The following is a 25,597-nucleotide window of genomic DNA, read 5'->3' on the forward strand; positions in this document are numbered from 1 at the left end:
TTCATGTTTACCGGTTTTCATGTTTATATACCTATATCTTTTTTTTCCCTCTTTGTTCATCTTGTTCTTCCTACTTAATGTTTTATTTTTGAGTTACTCCTTAAAAGCATATTATTTTTAATTTATACGAACTCTTACTACTAGGAGAAAATAATAAAAATTTGTAAGGTTTCTCAGAACCTGACTGACCTACTTTGTTATTCTCTCCTAAATATCTATTTGTCTCAAGATTGGGGATGATTTTTTATTTCTAGCATTGCTTGATTGCTTTCATATAAATTAACTAGTTTGTTAAAAGTTCTGCATAAGTCATGTATAATTTCTTTAATTTTAGATTGGTCTCTCAAAGCCAGCCACATGTGCATGTTATTTTACTAAGCATTTTGAAAACCTTGGTTAATTTTTTATTATGTCAGAGATAGGGTCGGTTTTTTTCCTGTTGACCAGGATTTTGTTTTGAGCCTTTTCCTATAATGAGGAGAGGAGAGGGAAGAGAAGCAAAGCAAAAGCAAATTTTTTTGGCTACCCATAGTTCTATTTTCTATTCCAGCATTAAACAGTTAGCCTGTAGCATAGACTGAATTATTTGGGGGCCTTTGCTATGTCTCAGATAATAAGTTTTCTCCTGGAAAATGAAGGTTAAAGACTTTAAAGGCTACTTTTGATTGATTTGTTATTGTAAATAAGTACAACCCACCAAGTCTTGTTATGCGGTTCCATTTATGCTGTGCATCAAGTAATTAACAGTTTATATTACATTACTAGACAATTATTTTCGTTTTTGTATGTTTACACAATATTTTATTTTTCCAGAGGACTGTAAATATATCCATTTGAGGTAATTAAAATCTGATTGATAGAACCCTTTTTCATTTGCTTCAGACTCTGAAAGCTTAAGAGGCTTAAATCTATAGCCTTTTTAGCAGAATTTTGTTAGCAGAATGGTTTTTTTTTGGTTCTTTTCTGTGTCCTAGATTCCTTAAGAAGGTAAATTGATTTTTGAAGTAAATACAATAAATCAAGATGCCCTTTCCCCACTTCATAACTTAAGGTAGCTAAAACTGCACATCTTGTTTAATACAGAGATAGAGAAATATTATAAGCTTGAGGTTCAGCTATGAATTAGATTCTGTTTTTGCTCAAATTGCTTTCATGGTCAAGATGAGAAGGGGCTTTATGTAGATGAAGACTAGAGGTTTTTTTTTTTAATTGTTTAAATGTTTATTTATTTTGAGAGAGAGAGAGAGACAGAGTGTGAGTGGGAGAAGGGAGAGAGAGAGAGAGAGAGAGAGAGAGAGAGAGAGAATCCAAAGCAGGTTCCACCAGGCTCTGAGCTGTCAGCACAGAGCCCAATGTGGGGCTTGAACTCACGAACCACCAGATCATGACGTGAGCCGAAGTTGGATGCTTAACTGACCGAACCACCCAGGCACCCCAGGGCTAGAGTTTTAAAGTGCACCTGTCGGGGCACTTGGGGGGCTCAGTCTGTTGAACATTCAACTCTTGATCTCAGCTCAGGTCTTGATCTCAGGATCATGAGTTCAAGCCCCACGTTGGGCTCTGCACTGGGTCTGAAGCCTACTTAAAAAAAATTAAGTGCACCTGTAAACCTGGGCTTAAACTACACTACTAAATCAGAGCATCTGGAGTGTTCAATAAACAGCTTTAACTCCTGCTTTAAAAATTTTTTTTTAATGTTTATTTATTTCTGAGACAGAGAGAGACAGAGCATGAGTGGGGGAGGGGCAGAGAGAGAGGGAGACACAGAATCCAAAACCGGCTCCAGGCTCTGAGCTGTCAGCACAGAGCCCGATGCGGGGCTCGAACTCACAAACCATGAGATCATGACCTGAGCCAAAGTCGGTCGTTCAACCGACGGAGCCACCCAGGCACCCCTTTAACTCCTGCTTTCAACCACTTTTCTCCACCATAAAATAAAGAATTTGTCACCAGGGCACCTGGGTGTTTCAGTCGGTTGAGTGTCCAGCTTCTCACTCAAGTCATGATCTTACGGTTTGTAAGCTCCAGCCTCACGTTGGGCCCACTTCAGAACCTGCCCCCCCCAGCTCTCTGCCTCTCCCCTGCTTGCGCTCTCTCTCTTATGCTAAGTAAAATAAGTCTGTCAGAGAAAGACAGATATCATATGATTTCACTCATATGTAGAATTTGAGAAACTTAATAGATGACCATGGGGGAGAGAAGGAAAAATAACATACAGAGAGAGAAGCAAACCATAAGAGACTCTTAAATACAGAGAACAGAGGGTTGATGGCGGTGGAGGGTTGGGGGGGCACGGGGAATGGGTGATGGGCATTGAGGAGGGCACTTGTTGGGATGAGCACTGGTTGTATGTAAGCGATCAATCACGGGAATCTACTCCTGAAGTCAAGACATGTATGTTAGCTAACTTGACAATAAAATATATAGATATAGATACAGATGCACACACACATATGTATGTATTATATACCTTTAAAAGTAATTGAATACATAAACATTAACAATTTTTGAGGAATTTTTGTCATGTCATTTATGGAAAGTAAATAGGAACTGGCATTTTTCAGTGTTTATGAATAAAACTATAGATGTTGAGTTGCTAATACAAGTTTAGCACTCTCCCTTCTCTTTAATGACCTATAGAATTCTAAGGAAGTTGGGAATCATAGTTCTGACACAAGGTATGACTTTGTTTGAAAAGTGGATTAGAAATTCAAAAAGGTAAAGATTTTTTTGAGCAGGATATCCTTATCTTGATTTCTAGCATTGTATTTAATAATATTTCTTCTACTGGTTTGGTAGAGTGCCCCCTAACCTTTTAGTAATTGTGGTGAGACTCTCGGTTAGAATTCATACATACATACATACATACATACATACATTGTTTGTTTATGAGAGAGAGCGAGAGAGCACAAGAGGGGGCGGGGCAAAGAGAGAGATGCACACACAGAATCTGAAGCAGGCTCCAGGCTCTGAGCTGTCAGCACAAAGCCTGACGTTGGACTCGAACTCACGAACCAGGAGATCATGACATGAGCCAAAGTCAGATGATTAACTGACTGAGCCACCCAGGCACCCCTGAGCCACCCAGGCACCCCTCAAAACATTTATTCTTACCACATAGGAGAAACTGGAAAGAATGTGAAATTATGTGGCATGCAGGGTTTGGTGCTATGATTTAAGGTTCAGTATATACATGTAATATTTTTTTTTCTAGAGTATGTACTTTATTTTTTTATTTTTGTTTATATTTGTAAGAGTCTGTACTTTTGTTATATAATACCTTTTGGTTTCATACTGGATTTGGGCTTTGAATCTTATAGGTATTGATGTTACCTTGAGTGCAAATAAAGATCTTTTGGCTTGAAACCTTACAATTCTCTCTCTCTCTCTCTCTCTCTCTCTCTCTCTCTCTCTCTCTCTCATTGCTTTTATCTGGTTGACATTGTTTTCTTTAGTTAAGTCTCACTATTCATCCTGATTGCCTCATATCTTTCATCAGTGTCCTAGTGTACTTTGGCAGTGTATTTAGAGGATAGCAATTCTCTTTTATCTGGTTCCCTACTTCTGGTTAGTCTTTCTAAATGCTGCTTTCCATTTGTTACTAACACAAAAACCAGTGTTGGCTCCCTCTGATTATCAGTTGAGATCCAGACTTATATTCCTATTTGGACTTTCCTATCCTTCATACCAACCTGATGTGATAAACTTTTATCTTCTACTACTCCTCAGTATAATTTCTTACTGTACTCAGCTCTCAGGTAAGCCTTGTTTATTTCAGCCTGTTTTTTCTCTGATGCTTTTCCCTGTTACTTGTCATGCCTTTCTTCCTCTTCTTTACCAATATATTTTTCCCCTATATTTAAAGGCCTTGATGATTAATTCTTAATTGAACCTATACTTAAAGTCCTTGTTAGTGAATATTATTCTTTTTATTAGATAAGATTTGTTTTTCCAACCACATTGTCCACTCATTGAGACTAAGGTCCTATTTTTTTTTGTTGTTGTTTTTAATTCTCAAAAGACTTAGCCTATTGTTAGATATATAAGCAAGCTTTCTTTAAATGGGGAATTTCTATTTAGCAAAGCATATTGTGGTCTTATATATGTGTTGAGCAGGTGACAGTTTATATACTGGTTTATATACCAAGGAATTCCTTATCTCTGTATTGTGTAGTGGTGGAAGATAGAAAAAAAAAACATAAGTCAAATAGGTTCATCTTGACCATATACCCTCTTATTCCCAAGAAAACACATGCAATTTGGAATATAAGGTTTCTGTGACAGGTGGTTTACATAAAGTACTGCTGTGAAGCCTGTATACTTAGATACATCATGTATTTTAAAACCTATTTCGACATCTAACTAGAATGCTTCTGAAAACTGAATATAGCCTAGATTTAAGTAGAAATATAGCAAAGCAGTTCACTGAAGTCTTGAAATTCTGAAGTATATTTTTATTTCTAAAATCCTTCCTAGTTGGATTTAGCATCCTAAACATCCTAAACACTAGATTTATCTTTCTTATTCAAATCTTATCTTATGGAATAAGATATTAGACTTTGAATGAATGAGTAAATTGATCAAACTTTAATCCATTTATAATTGAAAATGGCGAACTCATTTCTGCCACATCACACCAGAAAATAAATATTCAGAATGTCCAGTGCCATATGAGTAGTCAAATATGTCTTACCAAGTAAAATATTTCTCTTTTGACTGGTTCTTATTAAAGAAGGCACATAAATATTAAAAGTTACAACTTTAGTATAAGCATTGACATTTTGCATTTATTCACTTAGTGAATAGATTTTATGATAGAAGTGATTTCTGTAATAACTAAAAAGAATTTTTGGCTCATCTTATTTGCTGTGACCTCAGAATATACTGGAGCCACTCAGGGAAGTTCTGGGCTAGAAATTCTGTAAATGAGTGTATAATAGAGGGATAAGAGAAGACAGCTAAGGAAGACATCAACATTTAGGTGGTAGTTTGAGCAAGTAAAGGAATAGCCTAAGAAGAAATGGCCAGAGAAACTAGAAGAAAATCAGGAGAATGTGGTTATAAGGAATCTGTGAAAGGGATTATATCAGTGCTCTGAAGCTAGACGCTACTGACAGGCAACTCAAGATTTCTAAGAATGGCTACTTGACTTAGCATCATGAAGACAAATCATTGGTGTCCTTTTTGAGATCAGCTTCTGAGAGCATGGTGGAAGCATACCAAACTGCAGTGGGTTAAGTTCTAAGGAGGGAGGAAAGAAGTAGAGCAGGTACAGACAGCTCTTTCCAAAAAGTTTGACCTTGAACTAGAAGAAAGCAATAGTAGAATGGGGATTAATGTCCAAGGATGGCTGACATGATTGATTTACTGTAGAATCTTAAGCCTGCTTAAATGTTAATGGGAGAATATTAGTGAATAGAGATGCTACAAATACTGGAGAGAGAGAGGCATACTAGATTGAGGTCTCAGAAAATACAAGGATACAAGGAACAATCTGTGGAGCAAATTTCCTTGGGGGAGGGTAAGATTCATAGCAGAGACGGTAGAGAGATTGGCCATAAACAGAAAGTAATGTTTTCTGTTTCACTGCTGGAAAGAAGGAAAGATTGGGTACAACCAAAAAGGGGCCTTGGTTTTCCAAACATCACATGCATTTTCCCTAATGAAGTGAGCAAGATGAAGTCTTTGCTGCTGAGTAGCAAAAGAGAAGAAAAAAGTATTGGAAATGTGAGAGAAGTCAGGAAGATATGAGAAAGGTGCTTTGTTATGAAAGGAAATGATGCAGGATTGATGGGTAAAAAGTCTTTGTGATGGGATCCATAAACCTAGCTTATGGGTCATTTTCTCCTGTAACAAATCATTTGATAAGAAGGCTTTACTATAGTTTATTATTTTCATTCATCTCTTTTATATGTTTAAAAATGTATAGTGTAAAATAATTTTTATGGTAATAGTGGCTTTCTCCTTGTGGCTAGTCAGTGCAAAGCCAAAATTTCAAGTAAAATTTGTGCAAATTTCTCTTGAAGTTAAACCGATTTATTGTGCTTAAAAAATGACTTGCGCAAACAGTACATGTTCATTATAAAAACTTTAAAGCAAGACCAAACTGATGAAGAAGATTTGAAAATTGCTCAATAGCTCACTGCCCAGGCATTATTTTATTAGCATTTGGTCAGTGTTATTAAGAGAGAGAAACAATTTCATAAAAATATGATCACTAATGTATATGCTATTTTAAATAGAATGCTACATTTTATTTTATTGGGTTTGAAGGAAAGAAAAAACTGAATATAGAAGAAATGACTGAACTTCAGGTAATTTTTTCACAAAAGATATGTTTTCTTAAATGATTCTGCTAGATAGAGTTAAGAAATAGGATCATGAGAACACTGAGAGATTGGAGAAATTATTTTTTAATTACATGTTTCATCTTTATATGTCCATCTGTTGATCCCTTATTGTGAAAGATGAGGAAATTAGCACACTTAACGTTTTTACCTCCCTTTCCTTATCTCTGAATTTTTGTTATTTATAACTTTTCATAGTTTATAATACATATATTCTGTTTTGTTTGCATTATTTCTGTAGTTGTTCAGTCTTACTTATATGTTAGAATGTATTAATGCAGTCTGTTTGCCATTAATCTCTATTCCTGTCAAAATCTATCCTTGAAAAATAGGCTGGCTGGATTTAAAATTCTTGAGTCACAGTTTCTTTCCTTAGAACTTAGAAGACTTCTCTCCACTGTCTTTTGGCATAGAGCTGCGGCCTTGGAAAATTCTGAATGAAGCCTTATATGTGACTTGATTTTACAGATTTTGTTCTTGGTGATGTGTATTGTATGGTGTCAGTGATTCCGTATCAGTTGGTTTACCAACTTGCGGCTGGTCAGTGTTTGTTTCAGTGTTTGTTTATGCCAGCTTACTTGGAATGTGAAACTTCGAACGTGGCCGTGATTTTTAAGTGGGCCACCTTCTTAACTGATAGGATGTCTTTCAAAGATTGCGAGAAAAATAATGGTGTTTGCCTTATATAACTAGTCCATTTAGAGTATATTAGAGAGGAGTATATTAAAAACTGAATGAACTTAGAAATGCTAGGATTTAGTTCTTTTGTGCCCTAGAGTTATAATAAATAAGGGGACAGATCCTTGAGTTATAGTATTCCTATCACTGATATCTAGAAGAAATAGTGAAGAAGATATAGCCATTAAAGTATTTCTTAAAGAATCACTTTTTGCCAAAGATCAGTGGTCAGCTTTCTGTACTTACCTTTCTTTACCTCTAAGCAACATTTGCTATAGTTGAGTACTCTGCCCTTTTTGAAACATTTTCTTCCCCTCAGTCCCATAAGAGTATTTCCTTACATTTTCTCTCACGTTGTCACCCCTTCTTAGTCTCTTTTGCCAAATCTTCCTTACCATCAAACATTTGAGTGTTGGAGTGCTCTTTTCACATGACATCATCCAGATCCATAACTTTAAACATATCTGATAACTCCCAATTTTATATCTTAGTCATGACCTTCCATCCTACATCTAGTCCATCTCTCAAATATATTCCCAGTCCAAACATTTCTCCTCCATTTTATTTCAAGTTAACCACTCATCTGGTCATCTCTGATCTGTACCATTACCACCAACTCCTGATGAGTCTTTCTGCCATTCTTCTTGTCCTCTCCCTTAAAGTGTGTTCTTTTTAAAGTAGCCAAAGTGGCCTCTTATCGTAAATCATATGTTATTACCCTGTCTCCTCTTTATTTACTTAAAACTCTCCAATTAATGGCTTCCCATTACAGTTAGAATAAAATGCATGCTCACATCACTTATGAATGAATGTGAACTGCTTTACTTCTCCAACTTACCCTCTGTTTACCATCCTCTCCTGTGGTTCACCCACACTGACCTTTTATTTCTATTTCTGAAGCACTTCAAGCTTGTTCCCATTTTAAGGATTTTATACTTCCTTCTTAGATCCTTTGCACTCAGATCTTCATATTACTGCCTCCTTCTGGCCATTCTGGCCTCGCGACTAGTGTCATCTCCTTAGAGAGGCCTCCCTTACTATCCTAGCTAAAGTATGGCACAGCAGTGTGATCATTCCCCCACCCTGCACACACATGCTGTATCACATTAGCTTGTTTTATACAGAACAGTACCAAAAAATTCTTTTTTTTTTAGTTTATTTATTCTGAGTGTGGGGCGGGGTGGGGGGGGGGTTGGGGGCAGAGAAAGATAATCCCAAGCAGACTCTGCACCATCAGAGCAGAGCCCCATGTGGGGCTCAAACTCACAAACTGTGAGATTATGACCTGAACTGAGATTGAAACGCCCAGAGTCTAAGAGACCCCCAAAAACGAACCACCAGAGTCCAGAGTCAAAGCTAAGCAGCAAGGGTCATTTATTGCAGGTTCGAACCTGGACCTCTGCGCCCCCGTTGCCGGTGACGCCAAGAGGCCCTGAGAGAGGTTTTTACACCCCTTTTATAGACAGGTACAAACAAGTCATGGGGAAATCAGGAATTTTCCACAGTTACAGAGCTGCAATTGGTTGGTGTTTAAAGTTGGACACTTAACAGTATTCGATTGGTTCCTGCCTTTAGGTCAGACCACACCGGGGGTACGGGTATCACAATGATTGATCAGGAATACACGGATGTGCCAAGCAACAATGATTGATCAGGAGTACACGGATGTGCCAAGTAACAATGGTTGATCAAGAATATACGGATGTGCCAGGCAATAATGATTGATCAGGAATACATGGGCGCGCCAAGCAATTGTACAGAAGCGGAACAAGCTGGTTAAGCTTGGTTAGGTTTCAGTTTCCCATAACTTAAGCTTTTAAGTTTCAATTTTCTCAGGCCTCTCAAGATCCAGAGTCGGACGCCTAACCTGACTGTGCCACCAAGCACCACCCCCCCTGCAAAGTTTTGTTTTTTTTTTTTTAATTTTTTTTTTTAACGTTTATTTATTTTTGAGACAGAGAGAGACAGAGCATGAACGGGGGAGGAGCAGAGAGAGAGGGAAACACAGAATCGGAAGCAGGCTCCAGGCTCTGAGCCATCAGCCCAGAGCCCGACGTGGGGCTCGAACTCACAGACCGCGAGATCGTGACCTGAGCTGAAGTCGGACGCTTAACTGACTGCGCCACCCAGGCGCCCCGAAAGTTTTAAAAAATCAGATAAAATCCCATCACCAAAGAAATTTCTTGATTTGACAAAAAAAATTTTTTTTTGATCTCACATTTTTTTACTAAATTAAACAGGAAACTTTGTCACTAATGTAAGTAGAAAATTAGTATCACCTGTAGATATTGAGATACTAAAAACAAATACAATGAAAACTGCATACTTACTAATTTTTTTAGCCTTTAGAAGCTCAGAGACTGAGGCCTGCTCTGTTGATAAAGAGATACATTTATAAATGTTAGATATTAAATACCAACAGCATCAAACTGATACTTTCTCCTTGATATAGTCAGAAGGACTGAAGAGAATTGAAATGGAAATAACTTTCTCATTTAACAGTTCGGTATGATATAGTATAGTCTTCAAGATGACTAAAGTCATCTTCTTTACCAGTACAGTGTTTCCCCCAAAGGGGAATTATAATAATTGTAATAATCATAATAATCAGTGTTTTAAAGTGAAGCTGAAATAAATAACTTTGGTATGGACTAGGGTAAAATGTTGTGAACTAGTAAGAATTAGTGGGGGAAAATCTCACAAAACTTATTTTAACCTGTCCCAAGGTGAACTGAATGATATGAAACGGTATTACTCAAAACTAATGTTTGAGTATGTTACTATGCAATTTCTTCTAAATTACTGATTCCTTTTTTTTTAATTACTAATTCCTACATCATTTAAAAAATAGTATATGCCCCAGTTGCTGAAAGAGCTTATGTGTGGGGCTGTCTGCCAAGCACTTTACATATATTATCTGATTTAATTATACCCATTCTCTGAGAGGTAGAAACATCTTCATTTTAAAGATGTGAAAATGAGATCCTTAGAGGTTCAGTGATTTGTTTAAGAATTTATGACCAATGAGCTTGTCTGACTTCAGAACCCTTACTTTTAACCACTAAATTTCGTACTAAATCAGATAAGATGCGAAGGAATGCTGTAAGTGTACAGTGAAGTCTATTCAACTTGGAGCATGTGGCCACCAAATTTTCTGTAAGCTTATATTTTATAGCTGTTTTAGGCTTCATGTCATCACAAGGCTATTCAGTTTTAAAGGATAACTTTAATATTTCCTTCACTTAATTTTTATCTTAATTTTGGCAATATTTAGTATCAAAAATAAATTTAAGTTCTTGTAGTATATTACCACTCACATACAAGTGAATATAATAATACTAACCTTCAGGCATAGGAACAGCAGTGCAATCCACAGTGTATAGGGCCTGTGATTTGAGTTTCTTTCCAGTAGTAGGGGAATGGATTAGTGATGATCCAATCATAACTCCTTTTCTAGCCTAATCCTTGGCAGACTCCAGGCAAAGTGCAACCTAGAAGATAATTTGAAGGTTATAAGATAGACAAGTGCTATTTCCCTTTATTCTGGTTTTCTATTTGGATTAATTCAGATGATCAGAGAGCTTTATTTTCTTTGCTTTTAGAAGAATTGCGACTCCTAAGTTTCTCTCTGTTATCTGCTCAGTTAAAATTGAGGAATGTAATCAAGAAATTGCCATTTGAAACCTGCTGATGCATTTACTATTGTTGAGGACATCGCTATAGTTACTTACTGGCTCCTACATAAAGATGACTATATAGGATATTTTTCACTTGGAGTGTCATAAAATGTAGTTCTTTTTATAACTGAACTGACCATGCTGCCTTTGTTGCTTTGCCAAGAAGCTTTTGTTTTTATTTTCCTGTTTTATTGTGCCATTTGTGTAAGATGCCTCAAATCCTGATAAGTAATACCGTGCTTCCAGGGAGACGTTTTTCATGCTTTTCAAATATTCATACAATTTACCTAAATCACTGTCTGTCTAGTGTGTTTACGAGTAAGATATAATATGTAGCCTCCTTTCTTGCTAATTTTGTTCATATAATTTATATGGCACTATTTAATATATCATCAGTTTTATGCCAAGAATTTTTTATGCCAAGTATTTTAAATACTTAGATTTTAATTGTAACAATATACTTACATTTTTTATTTATATTACTGAGTAGCTCCACATTAAGATACAAATGGCTCAATTACTTTTAATTCTAGAAAATTATATTTAAAAATTCTTTGTAACCTGTAATGAGAATATCTTGGTCTTTGGTATGGAAGAATGAGCTATGGTCACTGTTTTTCTTTCATTAAACTCAGTCAAACTGTCTCTAATGATCCCTGTGATATCTTTATCTAAAATAATCGATGTTTTATGTTTGAAAACATCTCAGTTTGGGTATATAATCTAGTTGGTAATTTAAATTAAATTAATTTGTTTATAAATGTGTTTTTTGTTTTGTGGGTATATCACTGCTTTCTGTTTATAATATTTCTCAGTATTTGTTCATTTTTGTGATACTGTTCTTTATCTGGTAATTTGAGTAAATCCAGTTGAATTATGTTGCCACATTATGTCTTCAAAAGGGCATAAAGTCAGTACACATGCTTCAGTAATATCTGGTTGTTTTACCCTTATGTTTCCAGTTGGCAATTTGAAATTATGGCTTCAACTGCACTTTAAATATGTGATAATAGCATGTGTTTCTAATAAGGGCCAGCACCATTTTGTTCAGATAGTGTGAATGGTTGTCACTCATATATGACAAATGCACCTTCATCTGCTTCTTTGATAGCCCCCTAAAAACCATACCCTCAAATCAGGCCGATGAAATTAGCTGCTGTGTAAATTGTGTGTCTGAGTGGTTCATTATCTAATCACCGTCAGAACCACAGTGATAAAGTAGATTGAAGCAGGGAAGAGGTCTGCCAGATGATTTCACCCACCCCCCCCACCCCAAATCCGGTTTCCCTTGGAAACCCTAATAGTGCAGTTTAGAACTTCAGGCTCTCATGCCTGGAATTCAGTGTCTTTTAATGTACCAAACCTGAAAATAGCAGTAGTTCTGGAGCATAATTTTCTTTCTGTAAAGATTAATTTTATTTATTTCAATCAGTTTTTGAAATGTTGAGGCTCTTGAATTACTGTTTTTGTTGCTAGTACCCTAAATATTACTAAATAGTACAAAAAAACCACTATGTCCTACTTGAAAGAATTCAGAATAATTTGAATAAATTGTTAACTTTCCAGGAATCTTTGATAATGGCCTTCTGTATTGTTTATTGGATTGCTTCTCTTTAATTCATTTTAGGTGCTTTTGAAGATGATGATATCACGCATGTTGAAGGAAGTGTAGATCCTATTCGAGATATAGAAATAATACACGAAGAGCTTCAGCTTAAAGATGAGGAAATGATTGGGCCCATTATAGATAAACTAGAAAAAGTGGCTGTGAGAGGAGGAGATAAAAAATTAAAACCTGAATATGTAAGTAAAAATTTACAGCTTATTTGATACTTGAGTTCATTTTTTAAATTATTTTTTTTACAATAATGCATCTAATAAAATATCTAATATTGTTATGGAACTTTAGAATCCAAGGATAATTTCCATTAAAAAATCATGGAGAAACTTCATTTTCTTTTGGCAACAAAGCGTCATGATGACAGTCTTTTTAAGGTGTTCTTAGCAAGGCATGTTTAGCAGGAATATTGAGTATTTACATGGTTACAATGTGTATCCTCAAGTTGTAGTGTTAGGAAAGTGTGGTTTTATGATGAAAAACTTATGGATTTAGAGAAATGAATGAATATGAGTTTTGTGGATTTGAAGAAGTGATTTATATAAGGAATTGGTCTTCCATAGGGGTTGACTGAATGAATGTAGTATTAGATAATTTTAATCTTTTATGGAATGAAAACACATGTCATTGTCTTTAATATTCAAATGTATTTTTTATCACGTTGTAGTGAGAAATTATTAGTAACATAATTAGTGTTTCAAAATCAGTTTGGAAGCTTTTAGTTTATGCTCAAATTTGTCTTTTACATTAAAAAAGTGATGGCCTTAATCATATATTTTCTTGGGGCACCTGGCTGGCTCGGTCAGTGGAGAGGATGACTGTTGATCTCAGGGTTGTAGGTTCAAGCCCCACATTGGGTATAGAAATTACTTTAAAATAAATAAAATCTTTTTAAAAATTACATATTTTCTCACTAGTATCTTCCCTAAACCGTACTTGCTTTTTATGCTTTTTGTCATAGGAAGGATTTTCTGTCTTTTTAATTTTTCATGTATTTTTAATACATGTGTTTATTTTTAATTTTCTCATGTCTGGAAACTGATTATCCTTTCCCTTTTTTAATTTATTTGCAGTAAGTTTGGAAAACTTAGTTGATTAGAGAGTTCTACACTCTTAAGGAGGAAATCAATTACAGAATCAGCCTCGACGCTTGAGCAGACTATTAGTAAATTATGGTCAATAGTGCTTGGACTTGGAACAAGGAGACCTGTGTTGGACCACTGATTTCCTTGGTAGTCTGGAACAAGCCCAATTCATTTTACTTCTCTTAACATCATGGCTATTTCAGTCATTTCTTAGTCAAATAGAGCAGAGAAAGGAGGGAGATTTGTCTGAGGGAATTGTATAAGATTTAGGACAGAGAAGGGGATTGAAAGTACGGGTATGAAAAATACTCCTTTTTAAAAAGGGAAAAACATTGTGAGAAAGATGGTGGTCAAAATTGAAAACAATTCATTTGCCCCCAAACAGCATGGTTACTGATAAAAATAAATCCTTAAGCAGTCATTCCTTAGTTTATTGAAAGTTACTTGGGGCGCCTGGGTGGCGCAGTCGGTTAAGCGTCCGACTTCAGCCAGGTCACGATCTCGCGGTCCGTGAGTTCGAGCCCCGCGTCGGGCTCTGGGCTGATGGCTCGGAGCCTGGAGCCTGTTTCCGATTCTGTGTCTCCCTCTCTCTCTCCCTCCCCCGTTCATGCTCTGTCTCTGTCTGTTCCAAAAATAAATAAACGTTGAAAAAAAAAATTTAGAAAGTTACTGACATCCCTCTGTCTTTCAGAAACATCAACTGTCTTATAAATAAATTTATCAATGTTGCTTTTTAGATGGGAGAAAGGGGCATCAGGTTCTTCTTAAGTCCTTGAGCTACCATTTCCTGGCCTTTCCTCTCAAAAGAAAACTAGAATGTTGAGTGCTATTTTTAATTCCCTGTAACAGTATTTTATTCTTATTTCTAAGGATATTCCTAAAATTTCTGTATCAGATTTGAAAGCATCACTTGGACTTATGTTTACAGAAGAATCTGAACACCTTCTCCCCATTTATTTTCCCTTTCCCTATTCAGCTCTTCTGGATAGATGGAATGCGTTATGTAATTTTCTTGTTTCCCAAAACTGTGATCATTCCATCGGTTTCTTTCCTCATATTAGACTCAGCTGCTTCAGAATGAATTACAGTTCAGTATTTCTTTACCTTTTTTTTCATTATCACTGTCCCAAAGGAAAAAAGTTAATTAAAATTTAATTTAAATTAATTAATTTCTTACTAATGAGAAATTAGATACTAATGAGTAAGGATTTGTTGGATAAGGTTGAACTTTGGAGGGCCACAAGCCATTTAAATAACTAAGGTTTTTTTCCCCCATAAGAATTAATTTTTGCCCCTCTAGGAGTAATATCACCCTCACTGAGAATGTATGCCATAGATTTTTGTTGCAAACCCAGTACTGGTAAATACGGTAAAACACATGGCTTTTAGAAATTTTTTTTAGTTGTTAGCAGAAACAGGATTTGGGTTGGATCTGTAACTTAATTTGGCGAGAATTAAGATCTCTTACAGCATTGAATCATTTAGTGCAGGGAAATCTTCTTTTTCTTTTTATTGAGCCAGGCATTTTTGGACACTTTTTATATATGTCATCTTATTTAAACCCCACAACATGTGAGACATAAATTATCTCCATGTTAAAACTGAGGAAGCCTAAATTTCAAGAGATTTTATGAATTGCTCAAGATTTCATGCTTAGTAAATTGTAGAACAAGTTTTTCAGCAAGATCAGTCTGACTGCAGGGCCAATTTGTCTTTTTTTCTTTTTTTTTTTTTTTTAAAGTAAGCTCTAGGCCCAACATGGGGCTTGAACTTATATCAAGTCACATGCTCTACTGACTGAGTCAGCCAGGCACCCCTGTCTTTTTTTTTTTTTAACATTTTTTAAAATTGTGAAATGTATTCCAAAAAGATGCATATGTATTTAAAAAATAGTTGTAAAATAAAGGCTAGTAAAACCTACTTTCATGTCAAGAAATAGATCATTATTAGCATCCAAAAATATCTGCATCACTTACCAGTCTTAACCCTCTCCATCTTCCCACAGCTAACCACAATTCTGAAATTTATAATAATATCCTTGCTTTTTTATACCAGTGTATGTGCCACCTAAAACAATATGAATTAGTTTTTCCTGATTTAAAACTTGATGTAGTGTCATTTTATATGTATTTATATGAGCATTTTTCACTCAACATTATTTTGTGCACCCATTCATGTAGCATTTATCTTTAATTCATTTGTTTTCCTTACTGTAAACTATTTTACTGAAAAAATGTATCATAATTTAAAAATCCATTTTACTGTCACTGGGCATTTGAACCCCCCCCCCCCCCCCCCGCCAAGTTTTTGATAATTATGAACAATGCAGCTCTTTTACATCCCGGTGCATATAAAGGTAGTGTAAGGCATTCATCTAGAAGTAGGAGTGTATATGTGTCTTCAGCTTTTCTAGATAACACTGCTTCCTAGTGTATGAGAGTTTATCCTCTTGCCAACACTTGGTATTGTCAGATTTTGTTTCATTTTGCAAACTGTGGTATGATGGCATTTGGTTAGGGTTCTGATTTGTAGTTCTCTATTTAAGATTGGAGACCTTTCTTTTTTTTTTAATATTTGTTGACTCTTAGATTTCCTCTTTGTTCCTCTTAGATTTCCACTTAAGTGCTAGTTCTAATTTTGCCCATTTTCTGTTGGATCACTGTCTTGTTCTTATTACTTTGTTAAAGTTACTTATATATTCTGGATACTGATCATTTGTTTTAAATGGATTGCAAATATCTTCTCTGACTCTGAGATAATGGTATCTTTTGAGGAACAGGACTCAGTGTTAAGTACAGTGCCTTTTGTGTCTTTTTTAAATCTTTCCTACTCTAAGGTTATCAAGATGATCTTGTATCTTCTAAAAGCCTTATTATTTTACCATCTGCAGTTAGGTCTTTAGCCTACCTGGAATTTTTTGTGTGTGTGAGTAGTAGAAGGCAGGCATCAATTTGACTTTTTCCCCCCATATGGAAAACCTGTTACTCCAGCACAGTTTTTTTTTTTAAAAGACTGTGTTTCCCTACTCCAATGAAGTGCCTCCTCTGTCATAAATCAAAGAGCTGTGGCATCTTAACCCTTTCCTGAGGATTGGCAGATGACCCCCAGGTAAAAGTGGCCAAAAGCGACAGTGGGATCCCAACCCTCTTGAGTGGTGAAGGTGAGAAGGCGAAGATAAAATGAGGGGTTGATACACAGAATCTGGTCTTCTGTGTGTTCCCCAAATCATTTCTGTACTTTCCTTGTCCCCTCTGTCCCAGTCTTCAGTCTAGATCAAGGACAATTAAAGTGTGGTCCTCAGACTAGCAATATCACCATCACCTGGGAGCTTGTTAGAAATGGAAACTAGGGGCGCCTGGGTGGCGCAGTCGGTTAAGCGTCCGACTTCAGCCAGGTCACGATCTCGCGGTCCGTGAGTTCGAGCCCCGCGTCGGGCTCTGGGCTGATGGCTCAGAGCCTGGAGCCTGTTTCCGATTCTGTGTCTCCCTCTCTCTCTGCCCCTCCCCCGTTCATGCTCTGTCTCTCTCTGTCCCAAAAATAAATAAACGTTGAAAAAAAAAATTTTTTTAAAAAAAAGAAATGGAAACTAAAGCTACAGATTTTCTAAATCTGAATCTCTGGGAATATGTTTTTTTTTTTTTAATTTTTTTTTCAACGTTTTTTATTTATTTTGGGACAGAGAGAGACAGAGCATGAACGGGGGAGGGGCAGAGAGAGGGGGAGACACAGAATCGGAAACAGGCTCCAGGCTCCGAGCCATCAGCCCAGAGCCCGACGCGGGGCTCGAACTCACGGACCGCGAGATCGTGACCTGGTTGAAGTCGGACGCTTAACCGACTGCGCCACCCAGGCGCCCCTCTGGGAATATGTTTTAACAAGCTCTCCTAGTGGTTGTAGAAATTGTCTGTTAGGGGCACGTGGGTGACACAGTCAGTTAAGCATCCAGCTTCAGCTCGGGTCATGATCTCGCTGTTCGTGAGTTCGAGCCCCACGTCGGACTCTGCACTGGTGGTGCGGAGACTGCTTGGGATTCTCTCTCTCCCTCTCTCTCTCTCTGCCCCTTCCCCACTGGCTCTCTCCTTCAAAATAAATAAATAAACTTAAAAGAAAGCATCTTGGGGTGCCTGGGTGGCTCAGTCGGTTAAGCATCCGACTCTTGGTTTTGGCTCAGGTCATGATCTCATGGTTTCGTGACTTCAAGCCCCACATCAGGCTCTGCGCTAGAAGTGTAGAGCCTGCTTAGCATTCTCTCTCTCCCTGTATCTCTGCCCCTCCCCTACTCATGCTGTCTTTCTCAAAAATAAATAAATAAACTTAAAAAAAATTCTCTCTCCCTCTTCCTTTCTCATGCTCTCTAAAAAAGAAAGAAAGAAAGAAAGAAACAAAGAAACAAAGAAAGAAAGAAAAAAAAATGTCTTGTTTTTCTATTGAAAGGATGAGGAAGCTGGGGTGATTATCAACTGATTTCCATTAGTCATTGGCTATGAGTTGCTCCTAGGAGTGTTAAGTCCCTGGCACCTGATGTCTGTGTGGACTGAGCACAGTGCCTAGCAACGTTACAGATGCTTACAGTATAAGAAGCCATCAGCATTTACTTGACCTGTGAGAGCAAACGGGTTATGGACAGGAAACAACAGTCTCTGCTATACATCCCTTCACCCAATGTGCATTTAGATTTTTTGTCCTAACCATTCTATTTAATTTGGAATGTTTTTTAGGATCACAAATTTAATTTGGTGGTATTTTGTATGTTTCCTTGCTTCTGATTTATCTCTAGTTTTCACGGAGAGTACCGATGTGATTATGTTAACTGGTTCTTAAAGGAGAGTTCTTAAAATTTTTTTTCCTTATATTCTCTAACAAATGGTCTAAAGGTATAAAATGTTATTGGTGGGACTTTAACTGGACATAGACCCTAGGCTATAAGAGAGATAACTACTTGAAAGTTATAAGAAAATTAGATAGATCATTTTGTTTACTAGGTATATGATTATTCCTTAATATTCATCCTATGGTGTCTGTTTTCTAGGTAATCTTTCAAAAATGCAACATTTCAAGCCTCTCTTCTTATGAAATTTCTATTTTCTTGATTTGGGTATCATTAGTATTTTTATGTAAATACACTTAGATACACTCTAGCATAAAACATGAGCCAACTTTTTAATGCTAAAACAGAATCTCTCCTAAGTGTAAAGTTGATATATTCTGACATAAAAACACCTTGTATAGTGTATCTTGCTGTCTGTGGTAAAACTGAGGCACTAATGAAGGCAAGTGTGTGGTAAACATTTCCTATTGGTATTAATTAGCCAAGTGTATTAGTTTCCTAGGGCTGCCATAACAAATACTATAAACTGGATTCAAATGATAGAAATGTATTCTTTCACAGTCTGGAGACTAGTAGTCTGACATCAAGGTGTTGGCAGGGCCATGCATCCTCTGAGCCCTCTAGAAGAGAATCCTTTCTTGGCTTTTCAGTTTGTGGTAGCCCCAGCCATTCCCTGGTTTGTGGCTATATAGCTCCAGTCTCTGCTTCCATCTTCACGTAAGCCATCTTCCCTCTGCGTTTCCATCCAGATTCCCCCCCCCTTTTTTTTTTAATGTTTATTTATTTTTGAGAGAGTGCAAGCAGGGGAGGGGCAAGGAGAGGGGGACAGAGGATCCAAAGCAGGCTCTGCACTGACAGCAGCAAGCTGGATGTGGGACTCAGATTCACGGACCTGAGTTTAAGCCACATGCTCAACCGACTCAGCCACCCAGGTGCCCCCAAATTTCCCTCTTCTTATAAGAAAACCAGTCATAATTGGGCTGAGGGCCCACCCTGTTCCAATATAGCCTCATCCTAATTCTCAAATAACATCACACGGAGTACCATGGGTTAGGATTTCAGCGTATCTTTTTGGGACGGTTTATGATTTAACATTAACACCAGGGCATCAAGATCAAGGCTGATTTTTAAATCTATTCTAAGTGTGTGTACATTTCATTTGGAAAGACAAATTTTGGAAAATGTAAGTAGAAGCTTTTAAGGAACGATTTATTTTGTATTAATGAATTATTTGGAAATTATCACATTAAAAAATATTCATAGAACCAGCAATTAATTAGACAACCAAAGAAAACAACCAGAAATTGTACTTGAGTCTTTTTTTTCTGTCAGTATCTCTGAGTTAAATAATTAATGTCCCCCAAAACATATAGCTATGAGCAGATTTCTTCTCATTATTCTTAGGGCACTTTTTAAAGTTGATTTTTACATAACTTAAAATTATTAACATTGTTTGCATATGTAATAGGTATATTTTTGACTAAAAAAAATTCAAAAGGGTATAATCCTCCCATTTCTGTCTTCTCATTTACACATTTCTCCTCTTGAAAGTTTATGTACCCTTCCAGAACTATTCTTATATGACTTAGATTGTTTTCTAAAAGAATAAAATGCTGCAAGTACAGGGTGAGGCGGAACTGCATTCATTTATCTTTCTCCCTATATTCTGTTTTCATAGTCTCTACCTCAGTTAATGACATCAAATTGTTTGAACTGAAAACCAATATCTTTGACTCCTCTTTCTTCTCTACCATTACATCCCATTCTGTTGATTTTATCTCCCGAATATTCCCTATACCTCTTCCTTCCTTCCTTCTTATTTTCATGACTTATTTAGTTTTAGGCATCATTATGCTTCATTTACTTTTGCAGCTTACCTGACTTCTTTGCCCTCTTGTCCCTTGTTTTCCGCAAACATAAAGTGCAGATCTGTTATTCCCTTGATTAAAATACCTCACCATCTTCCTATAAAGATACTGCCAACATAAAGTCCATGTCTCACAGATTTCTTTGCAATTCAGCCTTTCCTGACTTAAATTTTCTCAACTTGCCTGGTAGTGAACTAAACATTTTGGTTTCACATGAGCTCGTTTACTGGAACTCTCCTCCTTTTGCTGCCTCTCCATCCCTGTTTCTTAGTCATCCTTTCAGACATGTCCTACTTTTTATAAAAATGTTTTGATTGTGATGCACTGTACATAACATAAAATTTACCATTTTAACCATTTTAAGTGTACAATTAGGTGGCATTAAGTTCATTCACAGTGTTATATGCCTATTACCACTGTCTGTTTTCAGAATTCTTTCACCATCCAAAACCGGAACTCTGTGTCCTTTAAATAATAACTTCCCATCTTTTCCTCCCCCTCCCAGCCCCTGGAAACCTCTCCTCTCCTTTATTTCTCTATGAATTTGCCTGTTCTAGGTTCCTCATATAAGTAGATTTACAATTTTTGTCCTTTTGTGCCTGGCTTATTTCATTCAGCATAGTGTCTTCAAGGTTCATCCATGTTATAGGATGGATCAGAATTTCATTGCTTTTTAAGGCTGAATAGTATTATATGTATGTACCACGTTCTGTGGACATTTGGATTGTTTCTACATTTTGGCTATTGTGAATAATACTGCTATGAACATTATTGTACAAGTATATTGTGGTTGTAACTGAAGAAATCTCCATTGAAAATAGTCCAGAAGGAGATACTAAGTGATAATAGTGGATTAGAGAGAGTTATGAATGCTTCCCCCCTAAAATATTTTTCTATTTTAATTTTATTGTTTTTATAAAATAAATGTAGGGAAATGAACCCAGAGTTAAAAAAAATATTTATTAAATATAGCAGCCCATTTACAAATGCACAAACCAGGAATGTGATTAGAAATTATTGTAGTTCAGGGATGCCTGGGTGGCTCAGTCAGTTAAGCTTCTGACTTCGGCTCAGGTCATGATCTCATGGTTCATGGGTTTGAGCCCCGCATCGGGCTCTCTGCTATCAGCGTGGAGCCTGCTTTGCATCCTCTGTCTCCCTTTCTCTCTGCCCCTTCCCCGCACACATGCACGCATGCTCTCTCTCAAAAATAAAACATTAAAAAAAATTATTGTAGTACATTATTTGAGTCTACATAATACACATACCCCAAAACTAGGAAAGAGGTTATAAAATTCTCAAAATTAGAATGACAAGTTGCTTAAATTAATGTGGCAATACCATCCTGAGAGTCAAACTATGGGAGATAGGACTACTTGATGGGTTTAGGAGAAGTGATTATCATAGTAAGTATTCTAAGCATAAAGGAGGTATTTTTTGACAATGATGCTTTTATCAATGGGAAGGATTGAGGCAAAGTGTCTCCTTTTTCTTGAACTGAGATAGGAAGAATGAGAATATAAATGTAATTGACCAGGATTAATTTAATGATTATCTTAACAGTGTAAGATATTTTACTTTCTCAGTTTATAGTCCTTATTTTAAGCAAATCATTGTTTTTCTTTTAAGGTTTTAGGAAAAATTTTTTGACTTATTTGGTAGTATGTGAACATACAGGTAAAATATGCTAAAGATGAAAATCTTCTGAGTGATTAAAAAAATTTTTTTTAATGTTTTTATTCATTTTTGAGAGAGAGAGAGGAGCGGGGGTTGGGGGGGGACAAGGGATCTAAAGTGGGCTCTGCACTGACAGCAGTGAGCCCGAAGCGGGGCTTGAACTCACAGACCATGAGATCATGACTGGTGTAGAATGCCCATGAGCTGAAGTAGGATGTTCAACTGACTGAGTCACGCAGGTGTATGTTTATTTTTATTTATTTTTGAGAGAGAGAGAGAGAGAGAGAGAGGGAGTGGGAGCAGGTTAGGGGCAGAGAGAGAATCCCAGGCAGGCTCCATGCTGTCAGCACAGAGCCCCGACACAGGGCTCAGATTCATGAACCCTGAGATCATGACCTGAACAGAAATGAAGAATTGGCCGCTTAACCAACTGAGACACCTGGGTGCCCCAGAGGGAGAGAGAATCTTACACAGGTTCCACTCAGTGTGGAGCCCAGTGCAGGGCTCAATCCCACAAACTGAGATTGTGACTTGAGACAAAATTGAGAGTTGGATGCTTAACCAGCTGAGCCACCCAGGAACCCCTGAGTGATTTAATCTCAGAAGTTTTATTGTATTTTTTAATATTTAGTCATAAGGACCAGGCATTCAACTTAGGCTATTTCAAGAAATGGATTTTTATTTTTAAAATACAAGACAATAAAGGAAATGGAAATCCAAAAATGTTGAGGATCAGGAAGTGTGGTATATAGCCAGACCTGTTGGAGTAGAATTGTAAATCAGCCCAGGGCATCACCCAGGAATCTGAAAGTATGTGCACCTTCTCTGTGTGGTGCTCTGCCATTCACGTAACTCAGATGGCCTTCATTTCTGCTTCACTAGAATTCTACTTTTTTTCTGCTGCCACTACAGTTCATCTGCTGTTTTGTGTATTGCTTTTATTCCTGATTTCTGCTGCTTTGTAATTTCTACTTCTTTAAAAAAAAATTTTTTTTTAATGTTTATTTATTTTTGAGAGAGAGAGAGAGACTGAGAGACAGAGTGTGAGCAGGGGAGGGGCAGAGAGAGAGGGAGACACAGAATCCGAAGCAGGCTCCAGGCTCTGAGCTGTCAGCACAGAGCCCCATGCGGGGGTTGAACTCACGAACCATGAGATCATGACCTGAGCCGAAGTCAGATGCCTAACCGACTGAGCCACCCAGGCGCCCCAATTTCTGCTTACTTCTAATTAACCTGTTTATCACATCATGTAATTTACTCTGTCTTATGTTGGCTCAGTGTGTCCTTTCAGCTTAAGTCTCCAGTTCTCTTATCTCACTATTTCCTGAGAGCAAGCATCTAATTGCCTCAGTTTATTCCCCTTTTGGCAGTCTTTTTTTGCATGAGACCCCTTCATAGGTCAAGGACCCACCAGTTCAGGCCAGGAGACTGTTTTTGAGTAAGAACCGTTTCCTCAGCAGAACCTGTGGCCTGAGAGTAAACCCATGTTGATTAGTGTGTTTGGGATACTATGTAAAATGGTAGGAGACTTGGCACATTATAGGTCCTCAGTGCTCATTGTTATGCATTTGAGGATAGCAGTTAGGAAGTGCAAAGCTGTTTTAAGACTTCCAGGGTAACGCAAAAGAATATGTTGTAGTTGGGCAAGGAGGATTAGACTCATTGAGGCCAGACTACTTTAGAATCATCAATTTTATATATACCTAATACATTTAGGGAATGAATTCCTAAATGAACTGATGTTATGGTACATATGCTATAGACATACTTTCCTGTCCACTTTCTCCTTGCCTGCAGCCAACAAAACCTAGATGGAGAAAATTTTAAGTAGGACGTGTTAGTATCCCCATTAACTCATTATTAGCAGCCTCAAATGAGCCCTCACCTATATCTAGCCTTCTTATTTGCTTTCCTGCTCTCTGCTGCAACTGCTTCCCTTTTCTCCTCAAACGTCTTATTTATGCCCACTTTGTGTTTCACCCATCCCTACCCTCAGTAGATGACCCTGCCTCCTACTTCAGAGATCAAAATAAAAACTACCAGACAGAAATTCACTCAGGTTCCCACAAGCCAAATCTAAAAAGCCTGCTTATTCACTCCTCTTATCAGTGGGTGGTTATTCCAGTTCTTTGAATCTTATCATGTCCCAACTTTTCAGAAACCTTACACTATTAGTCATCCTTTCTTTACTCCCCTCTTCATTGCCTTTAAATTATTTTATATTACTTTTTTTTAAGTAGGCTTCACACCCAGCATGGAACCTGAACATGGGGCTTGAACTCAAGGACCATGAGATCAAGACCTAAGCTGAGATCAAGAGTCAGCCACTTAATGGATTGAGCCACCCAGGCACCCCTAAATTACTTTATTGAGATAAATTCACATATCATAAAGTTCACCCTTACTATTCAGGTGGCATTTAGTGTATTCACAAAGTTGTGTTTTGATTACCAGTAATCCCTTCTTTCTTGTATATACAACTTATCCCTCTCAAGCTAGATTGTTTTTTTTTTTTTTTTTAAATTTTTTCAACGTTTTTTATTTATTTTTGGGACAGAGAGAGACAGAGCATGAACGGGGGAGGGGCAGAGAGAGAGGGAGACACAGAATCGGAAACAGGCTCCAGGCTCCGAGCCATCAGCCCAGAGCCCGACGCGGGGCTCGAACTCACGGACCGCGAGATCGTGACCTGGCTGATGTCGGACGCTTAACCGACTGCGCCACCCAGGCGCCCCAAGCTAGATTGTTTTCTATATAAAGATGCCCTTTTTAATCTCAAGGGGGGAAAAAAAATTTCTTCCTTAGTACCAAACAACTTATCCTTCATTTACCATATTTTCACTACTCTCCTTTTTTTTTTTTAAAGTTTATTTATTTATTTTGTGAGGTACAGAGATAGCATGAGTAGGGGAGGGCCAGAGAGAGAGAATCCCAAGCAGGCTCCGCTGTTAGCGCAGAGCCCAATACGGGTCTCGAACTCATGAAACCGTAAAATCATGACCTGAGCTGAAACCAAGAGTTGGTTGCTTTACCGACTGAGCCACCCAGGTGCCCCTCATGACTCTCCTTCTTAAAAACTTCTTGAAAGAGTTTGTTTTTTCTACCTCATGATAACTCAGTCTAATCTATCTGGATTATCTGCTCATCAGACTCAAACAGCTTTCACCAGGGTCATTGGTGACTTTTGTAGTTTTAAATCCAGTAGACGTTTTCAGTCATTGTGATTTGTCAGTAGCAGTGGACACTATTGGGTACACTTGAACTACTCCATTGGATTCCATGACCGCATTCTCCTGCTTTCCCTCCTTCTCTAGCAACTTGTTTCTTTTGCAGGCTCATCCTCTTCTATCTTTGCTACTAAATATTGGCATTACTTAAAATTGAATCTAAGGCTCTCCTCTCTCAATTTTCTTCTTATGTGATATCATCTATATCCTTTGCTACAATTACTATTTAAGTACAGATGACTTCCAGATTTCTGTCTATAGCCCTTATCTTCCTCTGAGCTGCAGACTAGTGTATTTAATTCCTGACTTAACATCTTATGGATATCTCAAAGATATCTCAGAGTTAGCACACCTGAAATTGAACTCAAGGGTACCCTCCCTCAAATCTGATTCTCCAGTGTTTTTGATTTCAGTGAAATGTACTACTGTTAGATTATGCAAACCAGAAACTGGTCATCTCTGACACAGTCTCTTTACATCATTTCACATATCTAGTCCATCACTGAATTCTGGCAATATGTAATATGTAGATATAATGATATGCCTATGTTTTCTTGTATATGTACACATATACATATATACAGGCAGTGAA

General features: G+C 37.3%; 1 protein-coding gene across 1 annotated transcript in view; it reads left to right on the forward strand.

Moving 5' to 3' along the window:
• The window catches only part of OLA1 (Obg like ATPase 1), a 174,639-nt gene that overhangs the window by 94,272 nt on the left and 54,770 nt on the right, over positions 1 to 25,597 (forward strand). Inside the window, exon 5 of the mRNA XM_047084860.1 lies at positions 12,330 to 12,505. Coding sequence (XP_046940816.1) covers positions 12,330 to 12,505 — 176 coding nt within the window. The remainder of the gene's footprint in view (positions 1 to 12,329; positions 12,506 to 25,597) is intronic.

The sequence above is a fragment of the Lynx rufus genome, unplaced genomic scaffold (genome assembly GCF_022079265.1).
Source record: "Lynx rufus isolate CCGP_SWC_20201006 ecotype Redwood Valley unplaced genomic scaffold, mLynRuf1.p SCAF_2, whole genome shotgun sequence".
Lineage (NCBI taxonomy): Eukaryota > Metazoa > Chordata > Mammalia > Carnivora > Felidae > Lynx > Lynx rufus.